A 17,833-nucleotide genomic window follows, 5' to 3' on the forward strand; every position below is an offset into this window, starting at 1 on the left:
CACACACACACACACACACACACACACACACACACACACACACACACACACACACACACACACACACACACACACACACACACACACACACACACACACACACACACACACACACACACACACACAGAGAGTACGGTCGTGATGCTGCAAATGCTTTGAAGCGTTTTTTAACTGATCATGTAAAACTGATTTGTAAAATTCTTTCTTTTAATTGTCCATCAAATGCTTCAAAGCTTTGTAGCGGAACTTTGACCACAGCCATATACATACGTGTGACCTGACCACGTGAGTCAATACTTCTAACTTTTCCCGCAAGTCGTGATGGTACTAAAATCACATCTGCCGAATTTTCCATGGTTTTCCTATTACCATATTTCGAGCCACTTTAGATCTCGAGTTTGATCTCCTTATTACTCCATGATTCTACCTAGTTAAGTAGTTTTGTAGGGGAATTATGAACAATTCTCTTTTTTTTTAGCTCAATCCGACTTATAAAAGCTGAATAAAATAAAATAAATAATAAAAAATAAAGGTCTTCCGATTAACGAATTGTGTAACTCACCTGTAAATTTTTGATGGTTAGAACCTATTGCTATTAGAAAATTTCTAGGTATGACTCCGCTAAAATATAATTATTACGAAAAGTACATTACACTTATTTATTAATTCTTTAATATTACAGTAATAAAATTACATCTAAAAAAAAGAAACCTGCGAAACGTTTGTATGATATAATCAGACTGTGCGCGAAATGTTTATCTAGTATACATGTTTAGAATTAACATTTTAACACACAGCAAAGATGGCGATATGTTTTATACGATGAGGAAAATTATAGGCGTTTAAATCTGCTGCGCACGGAAGTCAAAGTGTTATCTATGAATCTGTCGGTAGAGTATGTCCAAGTAGTAAGACCTGAAAATGAGAATTTACGCTGCGTCGCGAGTGACGCTGCGTTTGAATGTCATCGAGCGTACTTCCGTAGCAACAACTTTTCCAGGCTTGCCAGTCATGGAGGAGGCACTAGGATTTGGTGTGGGACTTTGCGACAGAGATGCCCGTTCATCATTGGATTTCTCACGTTCTAATCGTTGCTTGCTAAATTTGCCCATGCCAGGTCTATAAATCTCCATTGCCGGGCGATCCTGCAATCAATTGAATAGTCAATACAAATTTTCTTTCAAATAAGTATATTAATATATATGAAAGAAATATACACATGTATTTACTTTATAAGTAAGCACTCTAATTCAGAAAGCAAGTTGATATTAATCATTTTGACATTAACTGTCATTTTAACATCAAAATGACAAGTAAACGTCAACTTGCTATCTAGAAAATAATTGTTCCATAAATCATCATAGGAAAAAAAATATAGAGATATAGGGAAGTAAGAGAATTATTGAAGAAATAATTTTAAAAAGAATATGGGATACATTCTATGTTTGAGAAAATAAAAATTGCAATTATAACAAAATTAATGAGGAAATTAAAACCCATAAGACTGCAACACTTTCATATTAAGGATAAAGATTCAGTGCAGGAAATAGCCATCGAACAAGAAGTATTTACCTTATTTCGTATTCTACGTTCCATTCGTGGATCTTTCTTATCCTTCTCTTTCTCCTCGTTATCATTCTTCTGGAGATTACTTTGGCCTCCTCCGTCTAATGATTTGTGACGTCGTAAACAGTTGCCATCACCTGCACCGCCTTCGCCGCCACTTTCGAGGGAATTACGCCTCTTTACAACTTTCGATTCCTTATCTTCAGAATCGTCCTCATCATTGACATCTGTACAAATATGTATGTTATATCATGCTGAATGTGTTACAAAAATATTCCTGCACAGATATTCCCTCGTTTATTAAACGGATATGTAAAAATATCGACTCTGTTGTGTTGCTAATTAGATAGATTCATCAAAATATATACCTATTTTATGACGATAGTAGCTCCTATCTAGCTTTGTATAAAAAGATGTTATTAAGTTCCTGAAGGTGTTGGAATCAATAATGCTAAGAAAAATGAGGGAAGAAGTAAATTCTCTTCTATGATAATTATACGAATAAATTTTTTTCACCTGCATTGACCGAATCGTTCCCTTCTTCCACACTGTCCCGGCAATTTTGTAACGTGTCCATCGTTATCCTATCGTCGGCAGTATTATGTTGCTCACATTCGTTGTCTTTAGTATGTCTTAAATCATCTCCATTATATACAGATTCTTTGCTATTTTCATTTTCCTTCTCTGGTACAGTATCATGTTCTTCCTTCGCTTTCTTTGAAGTTGTATCATCCCCATTTGCATCGGCAATTTGTTTTTTCGTTTCGGCTAACTTTTTCTTCTCTTGTCTCATTTTCTCGTAACTTTTTCCGCGTCTTTCTTCCACCTTTCTATCTCTGGACTCCCTAAAGTCTTCCTTCATCTCATATCTTCTGTCGTCTCGAAGCTCGATTCTTCTATCTTCTCTTTCATCGCGTCTACCATATGGCTTTTTCTCTTCATATCGTCGTTGCTTGATTTCTCTTTCCTTATTCCTATCATCAACTCGGTCTCTATACCCTTTAATGATAGGTTTAATTTCTCGATCTCGCGTTGATTTGTCTCTTATTTTCTCGTCTCTTTTGTTTTTATTTTTCAGTTCCTTCGGCGAGAGTTTATCTCTTTCTTCTTTATTCTCTTTATCATCTTTGTTCAATTCTTTATCTAAATCTGGATTTCTTAAAACCTGCAAAAATTAAAAATTATATATCTATTCTATTACTCTATACTGTTATTTTAATGTATATAATGTAAATAAGCATTTCGATCTGATGTTAAAAAGTTAAAAATGCCCATTTTTAACTTTTTCTAACATTGTTTTAATATAAAGAATCTTATTTCATTCGAATTATTTTGATCTGATTTTTGTATTAATGTTCATTAAACGGCTTGCTGTTCCAAAACTCAAGTAACAAAGAAAGAATAATCAGCATTTACCCAAAATTGAGCTGCAGTATTAATATGATTCGATCACTTTCGATCACACTTACTACCTTTTATCGTTTTGCATGTCACATTTCTTTATTATAGTGTTTGTGGGTTCGTCTTATAACGAAATATAGAGCACAATTATCAAATACATAAATAATACATTTTTAAAAAAATTCTTTTCAAAAATTAGGTACAGAAAGAATTACAAATTGACAATGTATGAAATTCCATAAAGTTTCGAAAAAATCGTAAATATAAAGTTAATTGTGACAAATATACAATAAACATTCCTTTCTCGAGAACCATCACCAAACCAGCTCGTCAAATGTCAGCATCGATTTTTCTGCATGTTCTCACGATACAGCAATAGATCAATTCACAAAGTTAAATCCTGAGCCCATTCTTTTTACACGCCAAGTAGTATACGATTCTTTCGGCGTAAATATTGTTACCACAGCTTTTTCGTAGGTCAAGATCAAGAAGAAAATCGCGGCTACTAGCGAAATGAAAAGAATCTCATATACTCTAAGATATTATAAAGATAATTTAAATGAAAAAAATATAACGAGTTTTTTCTATCGCCAACGAAGAACTTTTTCTTACATGATCGCCTTTGTAGAAATATAAATAAGTTTTGCGATTAACTTGATTACTGCCAGTTAAATATTGTTTCTTGACTTCAAACATGCTTCTAATTGGTTTTGTCTTTCTAATGTGCTCGTAAAATCTTTCATGAGTCTTATACAATTTTTCTTGCGCTCGTTTGTATAGAAATCTATTGAGGAAAATTTCTTCTCCATATTTATATGTACTTGCGTTTTCGAAAAAGCATTGAAAAAACGCGTCTTCAAATTTGACATTTGTGCGATGAGGTGTGGGAGAGTTGGGTGATTGTTCGTCTTCCGCGTTATATATATGCTGCAGATGAAAATGTATGGTATCAGCAAATACAGTAAAGAATGAAAAGTGCAATATAAAACTGTCTTGACCAAATTGGATAATTAATTACAAGCAAAATAATTATTATATTATTCCGTACTGTATTTGTTGCCATTTGGTGTATCAATTCGATTATTCTACCTTAGAGATAACAGGATCATCTTTGGTTCTCCGTCTTTCTATATCTCTGCGTCGTCTCTCCTCACGCTTCTCATCCCTAAGACGTTGTTTCTCTTGCTTACGAAGTTTCAAGTACTCGAGCAATGGAGTTGTAGTAATTTTCTTCACTGTATCTATATATACAATATATATACAATATAATTATTATAATTTTAAAACACTTATTTATATGCATATACATAATACATATATATCTACATGATAAGCAGTAATAACTCATATTTGCAAAACAATATAAAAAATATAAATAAGTACAAAATGAGCGAATAGGGTGCATGTTAAAAATAAATTATTTTAACACACACAAAGTGTTTTATCATTTATTAACAAGAATGTTTTGATTTACTTACTTACTAATAATACAATCACATAAAAATAATCAAAACAAATTTTTGCTGGTGCGAATTTGTACTAGTGTATTTGTACTAGTGGTATTTAAGGGTTTAAATTAAATATAAATACAGAAATAACGGTTATAAATCAAAAATGTCCCGTTTCAACTCAATGTTCGTGTTGAAATAAATTTTGTAAATGTATACCCTATTTGTTTGCGTTTAGCCTATTTATATCTTATATTATGTATATACGTTTCATTACTTGAATAAGAAATATACGTAAAACAAAAAATACTCACTATCTGGTGGTTGATAAGAATACTCGGTTTTTGATTGGGCTACACTCGAATCAATTTCTTGATTCTTTAAATTCTCTAAGAAGCTTATATAATACGAGTCACTTTCGATAGTACCACATTTGACATCCTTTTTTTTGCCCACCCGTTTCTTTGGTAATCTTTGAAAAGGCGCAAATTCCACTACTGCAGGATATTCTACTCCTTTAGAATCTAAGAAGACATAGTTGTCAAACTTCTCCCGAAACATGAAGATGTCTTGTTGCTCCATGAAATTAATATAAGCACGAGAAAATGAGAACTGGCCAAGGGACATGTCTGCCTTCACAAAGTACAAATAATCATGTATCGGCAGTGGAGAGACTTGCTCTAAGAATTGATCCTGAGTCATTGATGGAGGCAGTCTTCTGATCACCACCTAATCTCAATCAACAATATAACACATAATTATTATATATAATAACAATATAATACATGTTTTTTAAAATTAGAAAATTCCAACTAATTGTTTTTTGTTAAAAAAAAAAACTGGAATTTTCAACCAAAACTGAGAAGTGGCAACTTAAGGTGTATCCTTCCTAAATTTTAGCAAGTAGAAACAAATTATTATAAAAATCATTTTTACAATGAAATATTAAATTTATTGTTCTACACATATTCAACATTATTTATAAAAATTTTGTTGAAAATCTTTAAAGACTGGCATGGATGTATCCAGGATTTCAGTCAGAGCAAACAAAAATTTATATTTTCACACAAAATTTATTAAAATACTTATATTAGCCAGTCTTCAAAGATCTTCAGCAAAATTTTTATAAATAATGTTGAATAGAACAATAAGATTAATGTTTCATTGTAAAAATGATTTTCGTAATTTGTTTATACTTGCTAAAATTTAGGAATGGTAGAAGTGCCTCCTGTCTCCTCTTCCTCTTTCTTTTGCCAACATTCATGGATACATGTGTTAATTAAAGAATTAGATTATGGAAATCTTAAAAACCTAGATCTTGAAAAATGCTTATTAAGTACATATACAGTAATTTTTGCTTAAATCTAAAATCACTCTACATATCCGCAAGATTTCATTTAAATCAATAAAATCCAGCCGGTTCTATTCCCTTGTTATTATTTAGCATAACCTATCATGTTTCGACTGTTGTTTCAAAATATCTATTGAAGAAACCAATAAAAGATTGTCTGTTGTGGAGTAAAAAAGTTTTTATTTGTTATATTGATTCAGACAAACCTTCGTTATGGGACGACATTTTTCTTTTTTGTTATCTTTAGCTTTTCCAACATCCGACGAATTGGTCTGCGTGTCGTTCTGCACGGAACAGCTGTCGTTCTGTGCAGTACTCTCGGATTGTTGCGCTTCCTCAGTCATTCTGACTCACAACACACGTTTGCGATCACTTTCCAAGATTCAAAGAACTTTCGTTTGCTGTACGATTCGTACCGGTCCGAAATATATAATCGTACAATTTTGTCCTCTCGAAAATCAAACGAAAGAGTCCTCTCTATTTTACGCGATTATCACGAACGTGGACATCTTGGCTGATCTGGCTGATTTTGGCTTGATTCTGCATAAAAGAAAAGACTGACAGCATTAAGTTTGTTCTTTATTCCTGCACTATCTGAACTGGTGCACACTAGAGTTCTAAAGCCTGTTCTTTTTGGCTGAACTTTTGCATCAGTTCATTTTCTTTTCTCTCCAGTGAGCTTATTATGATTCTGGATGCTTTCCATTTAATGACACACGTCAACACAAATGTCATTCTACCTTTGTCATTCTCTGAATGTCAATAAAGATAAAACGTTTGTGTCGACTTGTGTCATCAAATGGAAAGCACCTTCTTTAGACGAAGTGAAAATTACAAAAATGAGCAAACTTACTAGATATTAACTAATGAAATTATAAATATTTTAGTAAATTCGATCATTTTCATAATTTTCATCTCGTTCAAAAATCGTAATAAGTCTCCAAGAGGAAAGAAGAGAAAGAAATATGAATTGGACTCTTGAAAAGAAATATTATAGTATACGTAATGTAGACTATAGCTATCATATGTTTCTACAGCTGAAAAAGGAAACGTATGATAGCTCTTCACTGCGGACACAATATGGCTGCTTTAATTAGATAGGAATATCACCAATTAGAAATCGCGATATCGCTTCTCTCATATATATATTTTAATGCACATGGTGCAATAAATAGTAACGGGAATTATAGAGGAAAGCTCCGATTGCACACATGCATCGCTAAGAGTTACTTTCATCAAAATTCAATTAATTCAACGAAAAAAAAATGTGAATTGTGAAGAGTTAAACATATTTCACTAATTATAATTAACTGTAATTTTATATACTATATTGAACACAAAAATAGGTTATTAATAAACAACTACCAGAAAGAAACCTTGCTACATAAGTTAAGTATTAAGGGCTCCGCATAATAAAAGGAATAAAGGAAACAGAAAATAAGGCTGATATTCATAATCAGATCTTATATTCTTAAGTACGATCTTAAGAAATTATGAATCAATCAAAAGGCATTAGCGTCTTAAAACATTACTTAAGATGGTCTTGAAATAAAACTCGACTATGATTGTGGTCAAAATCTCACTACAAATGTTTTGAAGCATTTGATGGACTAATTAGAAGAAAGAATTTTACAAATTGATCAGTTAAAAAAACGCTTCAAACCGTTTGCAGCATCGCGTTGACTATACCTTATGAATATCGGGAATTTCAATTCCTATCAGAAACTGTGTATTCCACAATACGTGATTTCAGATAGGTTGAAATTCTTATTCTCTGTTCTCTGTTCCTTGTTCCTTTTATTGTGCGGAGTCCCTTACAAATCTATGTTTATAACTTCTCTTTTCGTATTTTTCCCCCGATATCAGCTTCAATTGGAATCCTGCAAAGTTACTAGACCTGTTAAGTTAATCGCAGCTTAGTGAAAGTGACCCTAAAGTCTTGTGTCCACGATACTAGAAATCGTCCGAGATCTTGGGCAGAGAAAAAATAAACAAATCATATTTGAACAATTTGATCACATGACCATTGCGATTGATCAATTCTTTCTTCACCGAGATCTTGAACTGATTTCTAGCACCATGGACACAAGACTTAAATGGATATATTTTATATATATCTCTGCGCACAATACACAATACACAATACACAATAGCAGGAATAAGGAATAAGGAATTAGAAATAAGGAATAATACTCGTATTCATAATTCAGATCTTATATTTAAATTCCTTAAATTTATCTTTAGATACTCTATGAATTATTTCATTGGCTGCTAAGCATCTAAAAATAAAGAAGAATCTTAAATACAAGGTCTGACTATGAATACGCATTAGGTCCTGAGCATAATAGAAGGAATAAGGAATTAGGAATAAAGAATAAACGATTCCAATCTATCAAAAACTAATGAGTTCTTTATTTCACGGAAAGAAAGGAAACGAAGAACTTTGATTGGTTTAATTTCTTATGCTTCATGTGTCATACATTATGAAAGAGTTTGTGTTTGTTCCCGCTTTAGAGTATATTCACATAACTTGCCACATAAACATATGCATAAAGAAAATTATCCAATCACATTTTACGTGCGTTTTTATAAGAGAAATGCGATTGGATAATTTTTTTTATGCATACATTTATGCAGCTATATAAGTTGTGTGGATATATCCTTAGGCTCAAATGTAAGAACAAAAGAGAAAAAAAACAATGCATTGTCGTCGACATAATTCACGATTCCGCCAAGTTACAAAGTTGTACGAGTTTTCTTGAGTATCGTGCAATAGTCCATCTCAACGCCACCAACTTCACGATTGTTCACGATGATGCGTTGACGAGATACATGGCGCGCCGCGAGAGGACGCATCAGTCGCCGTGGAGGCCGCCGGAGCGCCGCAGTTTTCGCGCGGGGCGGGTGTTGTCGTTGTCGCGTCGCAACTTTCGCGCGACCACGAGAGAGAAGTTGGAGTTACCGCGGGGGGAAGCTTGTCGTGCACGGAGGACCGCGCGAAAATGCCGCCGAAGAAGCGGGAAAAGGATCTCGATGGGCAGAAGGGACCTCGTATGGACCAGATCCAGGCTGATCACGAGCTCTTTCTGCAGGCCTTCGAAAGTAAGCGAAAAAAAAAACACACACATATCGCGGTCTTTCGCCCCGTGTGGGCCCCTTACCTCTTTGCCGCCTATCGGTGGCGTGCGTCGCTCCGTCGCGATAAAAGGTCTCCGACTTCTTTTGCCGGTCACCCCCACACCGATACCTCCTCGGACGACCCCTGCCGCGGAGGGCGCGCGACGCCCTCCTTCCCCTCCGCCACCGTTATCTCGTTGCCGCTGTCGCCGTCGCCGCTGTCGCGACCGGACCTAACCCTATCCACCGCGAGTCAACTGGAGCGCCCGCCGCACCGTGGCGAGCGTCGGTTCACTCTCTCCGTTTCCGCGCCCTCCACTGTTTCCAAAACGCGCGGACACCTGTCATCTGTGCCCGAGCTTGGCTATTGCGAAACAGATCGAGCGATTCCCGACGTCGCGATTCCCTCCTCCGAAGTATTTCGAAGGAGAACATCCTTGGATGTAATGTTAAATGCCCGCGGAAAATGTACGCGAAGAAAAGAAAATGATGACTACTCTTTTTATTACGCGATATAGCGATTTACGGAGAATCAGACTAATTCAGGCTGCTTGACACGAATTAAATATCTTATTGTAATTTTTTTCTTTTTAATTTTTCTTCCGAATTTCCAATTGTTTAGGAAAGTCACGATAATTTGCGTTGCCCTCAAAGCGTTAATTATATTTTGTCCGTTTTTTTTGTTATACATGTTTATGATTTAATTGAACTAGTAAATAACCTTCTCGAGAATTTAAGGAATTAATACAAAAAATATTTCTCTTCAATGTGAATCTGAGTATCCAATTTGAAGAACCCAAAATCGGCACGACTGAGCTCAATCACAAGAAAAACACAATTTCGCGAAGCCCTTTTTTTCTAAATAAAATGCGTATGGCTAAATGTTTCTTGTTTTTATGAGCAACGTGAGAAATTTCTGAATTCGGAATTGTTAACTTTATGAAAATGAAAAAAAAATGGGATCAGAGAGGTTTTACCTGCTTTCGTCGTAACAACAAATAGGGTGCAGGCGTCTCAAACAAATTTGAGTAAACCCATTCATCATATCCCATTTTGATACCTGATTGAAGGATCGTTTTCTGCCCTGGTCGGAGCTGCTTTTAAATCCTACGAAATGTATTTTAAACGTGAGAAAGCGATTCGCTTTTAAGGCCATCTAGGGAGTCCATTCCGTATTAACACATATGGTCATGAATAAGATTTCATTTCTAATAAAAGCAAATGTAAAACTATTAAGTTACATAGCAAGATTAATTTTTGTAAAATTAAGAAAATAGATAAGAAAATAGATAAGAAATTATTTCGATATGAGTAAATTATTGTATAATTTTAATTATTTTTTATGATTTATATTTTAATCATAGTTGTTAATTATATAACATGTTTCCTTTTTATTTCTTATTTGAGTTACTTTAATGTTTTATCAAAATCCAAATATAATAAATTTAAAAAGTTAATTGTAAATAACATATTTAACTCGTTTATATTACGGAAGCTATTTTTAAACATGTATAAAAATAGTGCACATTAGTGTAAAAAAATTTATTGAAGAAAAATTACAAAGAGGAAAAACTATTTATTTATACAATGTTTTCTATCATAATAATAAATAAATTTACGTACTGGATTACATACTTTACATATTATATAATTTATTTTAACTTATTGGTTAATTAATATTGATTTAACATCTTATTTAATTTAACTTTACAATATATAACTTTTATATTTCATTTTTTCAGAACCAACACAGATTTACCGGTTCCTCCGCACAAGAAATCAAATTTCAGTGAGTAAATAATATTTTCTTTTCATCTTCAGTTTGTTTATAATTTTAATTTGCATTGCCCTCAAAGCGTTAATTATATTTTGTCCGTTTTTTTGTTATACATGTGTATAATTTTATAAATATGGTGTATCAAAAGTTTCTAAAAAAACATAACGATATATGCGAATGTAAATAACCGTAACAATATGAAGCATTTCATAAAGGTAAGTTAATAAATGTTTCTTTGAGTTGATTATATTGCCTCAATCGTAATTTATATCTTTATACGCTTTTCAAAATTTCTGTATATAAAATTTGTGTAGCATGGTAGGTATAAAATTTAAATTTAAGTTATATTATAAAAATTTAAATTATTTAAGGAGCATAAACTATCAATTTTTCTTGGGCAATAGATGTACATTAAAATTTAACATTTCTTTTTAGCCAATATTTCTATATCGAAACTTAACGTATATGCGGCAACGTATGTCCAGAAGTCACAAGTCACGACGAGGATTTAAAGTCGATACGATTCTGGATAAATTAATAGCGAAAAAAAAGCATGAACAGAATCTCGGTGTTCGCGGATACATGACTCTTACGTTTTTAGGATTTTATGACAAAAAAGGTAAGTCTCGATTATGCAACCTATTTTTCTTGTATGTATCTGAAAAGCTCTGATTTAAGATTGTGATGTTTGTAGCTGAAATATCGCAGGATCCTGTCAAAGTGGAAACATTGTTGTTGAAAATTTGTCACAAGAAAAGAAAAGATGTTAGCTCACCTGTCATGCAAGTAAGTTTGGTATCTATCAGATTTAAAATTTATCAGTTCAAAATACTGATCTAGTTAGTTTTTTCTGTTATATCGGCTCTCGATTAAGATATGGCATTTGTTTAGGTTTCAGTCGGTACAAGCGAGGTCCCAATCAATCCTTCCGAGAGTCAACCTCCACCGAAGGCATCCACAATTTCCATACCCAATGAATCTTTCTGCTTAAATAATGGTCACATAGCAAAGACTTATATGCTTTTGCTCAGGGTTTACTGCATGTCTAACAATGGCTGCCTTATAACTAACTGTGATTTAGAAGGTAAGGGTGAGAGTCAGCGCAATTAACTCGCAGAATATTACAAGCCGTGTCTTGCAGAACCAGCTCAAAAGCGTCGTAAATCGTCAACGGGTATGATAAAGGTCAATGGCGAAGAAGTGAAACAATATGGTTCGGAGCTTACCGTGTACGATAAGCACAATCGATGCCTGTTGACGGACGGCGAGTATGAGTTAGGTTTGCAGGAAGTACAGACCAATGTTAGGTCCAGTCCCAAGAAACACAGCTCTTGGGAAACTGTGGTCGACATCAAAGACTGCGAACCGTTCGACATGTTTAGGCAAGGACCGACGTTAAAGTTTCGGCTCAGTTGGACGACGGAACCGAGCAACGGTCTGGTGGATAGACCGATGCCGATACCTCAAATACCGAGCGGTGACAATAAAGAGAATCGGTCGGCCAACGGTCAGTTTTCTATAATTATTTTACAAACGAAACTACTGCAATATATGCACTGAATCACACAAAAACGTTGCTTTAAATGTTTAATGTTATCTTTTCAGCTGGTTTTGAACGTTCCTCTTCCATAAATCACAATAACAATAGCACAAATAATAATAATAATAATAATAACGCGACACTGCCAACGCCTAGTCCGCTAACGCCCTCGTCGAGAATGAGCATCTCCAACGAGAAGGTGGACACTAATGCTAACGGAACTCAGCAGATAGTCTATCAATTTTTGTACAACAATAACAGCCGACAGCAAACGGAGGCCTGCGAAGACCTACACTGCCCCTGGTGCTCGTTGGATTGCGGCAAATTGTACTCGCTTCTAAAGCACTTGAAATTGTGTCATTCACGATTCACATTCACATACGTGGTAAATACGCATTTTTACAGTATTTATATGTAGTATAATTTATACATTTACGCACAGTTTATTTCTTTTACACTCTTTTATTTCAAGAGTAATTCTTAAAAGACTAAATTTTCAAAAATGGAGAGAAACTATTTTTCGGTAGAAAATAATTGATTAATCAAATAATAATAATATCGCGCGCAGTAAAAAAAAAAGTATATTTTTAACATAATCAGATGTCATTTTTATAATTTTTGTTTTATAATTTTTTAATTGCGACAATTTTGATAATTTTTTTTATGTTAAATTAGTTTACTTTTGATAAACAATATTAACTCATTCACGATAATAATTTGAAAATTATATTTTTTTAATTGTGTCACTTTTGAAGGAGGAGGTATGTCGGCATCAATGGAAAATACATATATTTTCGGATATTTCCAGGAAATTATCATTTTTAATGCTTTATCAAATATTTTAATAAATATTTATAGATACTTCTTAAACAATATAGAGTTGCAACTTTTAAGCAATCCACACAATTTTTATGTATCTATATATATTTAGATTTTATGTTTTTTAAAGGAAATCTAATGGATATATATATATATATATATATATAAATAATATTAATATTCCTGAAGGATTTTGCAGCTACAATAACTTTCCATTGGTGTCACTAATGTATATGGTAACCATGTGTTTGGAGAGAAACAAGCAATTGATTTGGTCGATTAAAGTAAAGAGACTCCTCCATGCTGTGCCAGTAATTGAGTGTAAATGTTTTCTCTTCCAGCCAATTCCACAAGGTGCCCGAATTGATGTAGCAATAAACGAATGCTATGATGGTTCGTATGCAGGTAGTCCTCATGAATTAATTTCACAACCGTCTAGTATACCTTTTTCAAGGACAGGACCAACCAGACGTACGAGCGTGACGAATATCCTGGTGTGCCGTCCGAAGAGAACGAAACCAAGTCTGTCCGAGTTTCTGGAACTTGACGAAAATGAGTTTGAAAGTCAAAGACCTTATATCACCGGCCACAATAGGTAAGCATCATAAGCAGTCACAATATTGTCACAGTTATGGTATAAATAATCTTTTACTGGATATTATAAACTGGATATGTTTCCTTTAGACTGTATCATCATACTGTGACCTGCCTGCCTATATATCCCAAAGAGATGGATATCGATTCCGAGGGTGAGAATGATCCTAAGTGGCTGCAAACAAAGACAATGATGATGATCGATGACTTTACGGATGTGAACGAGGGCGAGAAAGAGTTAATGAAGATGTGGAACCTGCATGTAATGAAGCATGGATATGTGGGAGACTGCCAGATACCACTAGCTTGCCAAATGTTCTTAGAGAATAAGGGGAAGGAGTTGCTCATGAAGAACCTCTATCGCAACTTCGTATTGCATATGTGCAGTCTGTTTGATTTTGGGCTGATCAGTCCGGTGATATTATATCAGACTATACAGAAGTTGCAAGAAATTATGAAGGAGGGCGGTGAAGATGGAGACGTACGTAAAGTGCTGCAAAAATCACACGAAGCTCAAGTGGAGCATTGGAAGGCTACGAGTGCACATACACAATTGGTACATGATGGGTCCAAAGCTGCCGGTATAACGAGTGGTGTTAAGCTCAACTTCGGCAATGACAGTTCCTCGAGTACTTCGTCGAACGCCAGGCGAAAAACGACAACCGCCTCCATGCCGTTGGGCTCGCCCAACTCGCAAAACGTCAAGAACACAATGCATAACAATATGCATAACGTCAGTACGTAAACGCTGAATTCGTTATCATTGTCGAGGAGCAAGACTGTCATTCACAATAGTTCGATGCAGAATTCCGTTGTCGGTGCGTGCATCCCGCCCTTCTATCATTCTCTGGGGGTCCAATTCTCTCCGACGCGGAGCATCGTAAGCAAGATTGTGCCCAACGATGTGTCCAATTAGAAAGTACAAGCACGCCATCGAGCAGGCGGTCGAACGATCTATCGGCAAAAGTACAAACTGTAGTGCAAGTGACAAGAAGCAGCAGCGTGACGTGTTCCTGCTGTGCCGGATATTCGATACAAGCCGGCGAGAATGCTAGTACTATCGAATACCACCAGCGAAAATTGGTCCTGGACGTGATACTGGCGACAAACAACAGCCGCATCGCCGCATCCGCTAGCCAGAAACCGTCCTCGAACGGAGGTAGCTTCCACTAGCTACTTATCAATAGTAGTAAGATCGATTTCGCGCGTTTTTAATGCAAATTGCATCTTCTTTTTTGTACAGTATTTGTTGCAAGTAATATAGATTATGCAATTGACATTTAAATAAACCGGATAATTATTGTTTTAGCTGTTAGATCAATTTTTGAGATTTAATTTAAAAATTATGCGAATAATTATTACAAATTGAGAAGAGAGAGAAATAGATAAAGAAGATATCAGATGAACGATTTTAACTCGCCTCTGTGTCGATGATATCGATCGCGAACAATAAAACATGATACAAACATGCTAATTTTATCATACTTATTCTTCATTTCTTTTTTTTCTAGTCAGTGGCGTTTTTTATTAATTATTTCACCTTTTTTAAAGCTTTTATCTTACGTAATATTTCCGATAAGTTCTGGTATATCTGCACAACTTTTGTAAAATTCATAGTAATCCAGAAGCAGCTATTCCAGAATTAACAATTTTGTCACGCGTAATTTTGCATTATAATTGAAAAGAAGAGAACAAATGATGTCAAGCTTTGAAAATTAATTTCTAAAGATGATTTTGGATGAGTAAAGCATGAAAAAGAATTTCTAGTTTCTACATTCTGCTTGCGAGGTAACTCGCCATCATGGAACATTTTTCTATAAATGATAAATTATTCTTTTATATAGCGAAGCGCATACTTTACAAGCGAATTGATCTCGTAGCTGAAATTTATGAACTTTTTATCGCCCTGAATTTAATCATTTTCGGAAATAATGCTGAATGGTGAAAAAATGCTACGGTATAAATGGTGTGACTATTTCTGAGATTTCAAGCGTGTGCATATATATATATATATATATATATATATATATATATATAAAATTATATATTTTAAGTATTATGTATATAATAATTATAAATAATTACATAATTGTATATAATTATATATACTTATATGTATATATAATAATTATGTATATAATACATAATATATATGCACACAGACATACACGTACATAAAAAAGTATAAAAAAATCTGTGAGGCTGTAAATTATACTTTACATTTTCTACATCGAGACGGATCGGTAGAGTGAAAGTGCCTTTTACCAAACCAAGCGCAGGCCTGAATTCGCAGAGCGAGGATCGACGATACTTAAGAAATAATAATAGTTATTCATCGTTATTCCTAAATTCATGAAATCATCTCAGTTCGATTATAATTAATGAGATTAATCATTCGACTCATTCTTTAGTGATCGTCGTTTTTTCGCGAGCGATTCAGACCTCTAGTATATCATATTAGAAATGTTATGACTTTGCGTGTAACATATACAACTTCTACTGCCGTGGTCGTTCGAAGAAGCGCTTACATTCCTATATACATATTGTCTTCTTTATATTGTAGGTAGTCTAATGAAATTTTTTAATCTTAGGACATGCCGCCGGAGCATTTAAGTTCAACGGAATTATCGTTCTCTTCGAGCGACTTCCAATTCACTGTCCAATAATATTATCCATGGTAGGTTGTAAATAGGGAATTAAATGACGAAATAAATATGTGGACGTGAGAAATGTATATTATATAGTCATTTTTATCACACACTCCGAATATCTATGTTTTTTCCTTTTATTAATCCTTAGATTATCGTTTCTTATTCGTTATGTAAAATGATCTAAGGATTAAAAGAATGATTTCGAAATTTTTTAGCTTAAATTAAATCATGTTCAAAAATTGTGCTAAATTTTTACCGTTTGTTTCGTATTATGTATTGACAAACGTACATGTTCATTAAACAATCTTGTTTTAAATATATAATTATTTTTTACAACTTACATTAATTGTGATACTATATTTTGTTAAATATACATAGAGATCTTGTTCTTAATATGGCAAGTTCTCTTTCTCTTTAGAATATTGTCATACTTTATGATAATTATGATAACATATTACATGTTATCGTAATATATTATTTGCGTATCTAATTGAAAAAACTATTCGTTATGTATGTGCAACAGATCTTGTATTGTTCTGTATCTTCATTAAAACCAAATGTTTGACTCTATCATATTTGAAGTAGCGTGGGAAGTCTATATTAATGTAATCTACAGACCAATTCATTTTGTACTTTTCGACGCAATGTAAAAATTCTTCGTACATCGGAGCAATGGTATCCAAATCGGCGACAGTGAAAACATATCTTTTCTCGAGAGCAATGTAAATTATCTTTTTCTTTTTCGTATATAGAAGTTTCGTCAATGTGCGGACAAATCCATCCGTGATTTTGTCATCGTATATCACTATAAATAAAAAAAAGAGATAATCACATTTCTTATATATCTATTTTACATTGTTGAAATATACAATTATTAAGTTTACCATCCGCAGCCAATACAATATTTGCGCTTTGCAATTTCTCCTCCAACTTTTTCGGCCATTCTAAGTTTAAAAAATTCACTTCCTCGATATGAAAACCGGATCTAACGTACATATAATTCCTCAGAAAATTTCGTTCAATTAGATTTAGTATATCACCTACATTGATATCTGGAATATTTGAACAAATATGTTTGAAATTTTCAACAGATGGGTTTTAACAGTATTTTCATTACCGGTGCAAATGACTTCCTTAGCTAAGTAACTCGCTACGATGCTGGTCAGACCAACCCCAGATCCTAATTCTAGAATTATTTGATTTCTAAACAAATCCTGATGCGATAGAATGTAGTCGGCTAACAAGAAAGCGGCTCTCCACACTTGTAAACCGACTAAATTGAGCTCTGTAGATACACTATGCTCTGTAAATACAATTTACTGAATATGTTTATACACACGAGAATACACGATAATTGATTCTGTACCTATTAGAATTACTCCTTCTTTGTCTCTATCTACATCTAGATCATCGTCACTGTCATAATTTAGCGTCTCAGCTGTGGCTTCTGCCTCAATCATGTAAGATGGGCATTTAAAAGTGAATTCAGTCATCGCATCTGAAACCAATTGTTGAACGTTAGGAGTTTAACGAATAATTGGATGATAAAAATAATGCTTTAAGCATTAT

General features: G+C 33.9%; 3 protein-coding genes across 3 annotated transcripts in view; 1 reads left to right on the forward strand and 2 right to left on the reverse strand.

Moving 5' to 3' along the window:
- Positions 1-648: 648 nt before the first annotated feature.
- LOC105627163 (regulator of nonsense transcripts 3A) lies at positions 649-6,281 on the reverse strand. The gene is made up of 6 exons (XM_012208450.1): positions 5,973-6,281; positions 4,730-5,144; positions 4,057-4,208; positions 2,083-2,731; positions 1,573-1,793; positions 649-1,145 (listed from the first exon to the last, which is right to left on the reverse strand). Exons 1-6 carry the CDS (start codon positions 6,108-6,110, stop codon positions 930-932), a joined length of 1,791 nt encoding a protein of 596 aa, XP_012063840.1. The 5' UTR covers positions 6,111-6,281; the 3' UTR covers positions 649-929.
- Positions 6,282-8,768: 2,487 nt separating this feature from the next.
- LOC105627164 (polycomb protein suz12-B) lies at positions 8,769-14,358 on the forward strand. Its single transcript, XM_012208451.1, has 9 exons — positions 8,769-8,868; positions 10,626-10,672; positions 11,096-11,279; positions 11,355-11,446; positions 11,552-11,744; positions 11,802-12,167; positions 12,266-12,585; positions 13,361-13,614; positions 13,704-14,358. The coding sequence occupies exons 1-9, from the start codon at positions 8,769-8,771 to the stop codon at positions 14,356-14,358; spliced, it is 2,211 nt and encodes a 736-aa protein (XP_012063841.1).
- A 1,976-nt stretch (positions 14,359-16,334) lies between these two features.
- LOC105627165 (methyltransferase-like protein 22) overlaps positions 16,335-17,833 on the reverse strand; it is a 3,498-nt gene continuing 1,999 nt past the window's right edge. The window contains 4 exon segments of the mRNA XM_012208452.1: positions 16,335-17,069; positions 17,149-17,316; positions 17,382-17,567; positions 17,631-17,762. Of these exon segments, the coding sequence (XP_012063842.1) occupies positions 16,771-17,069; positions 17,149-17,316; positions 17,382-17,567; positions 17,631-17,762 (785 nt within the window). The 3' untranslated portion in view covers positions 16,335-16,770.

This window comes from Atta cephalotes, assembly GCF_000143395.1.
Source record: "Atta cephalotes unplaced genomic scaffold scaffold00008, whole genome shotgun sequence".
NCBI classification, from domain to species: domain Eukaryota; kingdom Metazoa; phylum Arthropoda; class Insecta; order Hymenoptera; family Formicidae; genus Atta; species Atta cephalotes.

What these genes read in the sequence shown, in the direction of transcription:
- LOC105627163 (XM_012208450.1), bottom strand. Translation starts at nt 6,110, where the DNA reads ATGACTGAGGAAGCGCAACAATCCGAGAGTACTGCACAGAACGACAGC. An exon ending in TTCTTATCAACCACCAGATA is followed by an intron (nt 4,209 to 4,729) that starts GTGAGTATTTTT and finishes TTGTATATATAG; the next exon opens with ATACAGTGAAGAAAATTACT. An exon ending in ATGATCCTGTTATCTCTAAG is followed by an intron (nt 2,732 to 4,056) that starts GTAGAATAATCG and finishes TAATTTTTGCAG; the next exon opens with GTTTTAAGAAATCCAGATTT.
- LOC105627164 (XM_012208451.1), top strand. Translation starts at nt 8,769, where the DNA reads ATGCCGCCGAAGAAGCGGGAAAAGGATCTCGATGGGCAGAAGGGACCT. An exon ending in AGAGAATCGGTCGGCCAACG is followed by an intron (nt 12,168 to 12,265) that starts GTCAGTTTTCTA and finishes TTATCTTTTCAG; the next exon opens with CTGGTTTTGAACGTTCCTCT. An exon ending in TATATCACCGGCCACAATAG is followed by an intron (nt 13,615 to 13,703) that starts GTAAGCATCATA and finishes TGTTTCCTTTAG; the next exon opens with ACTGTATCATCATACTGTGA.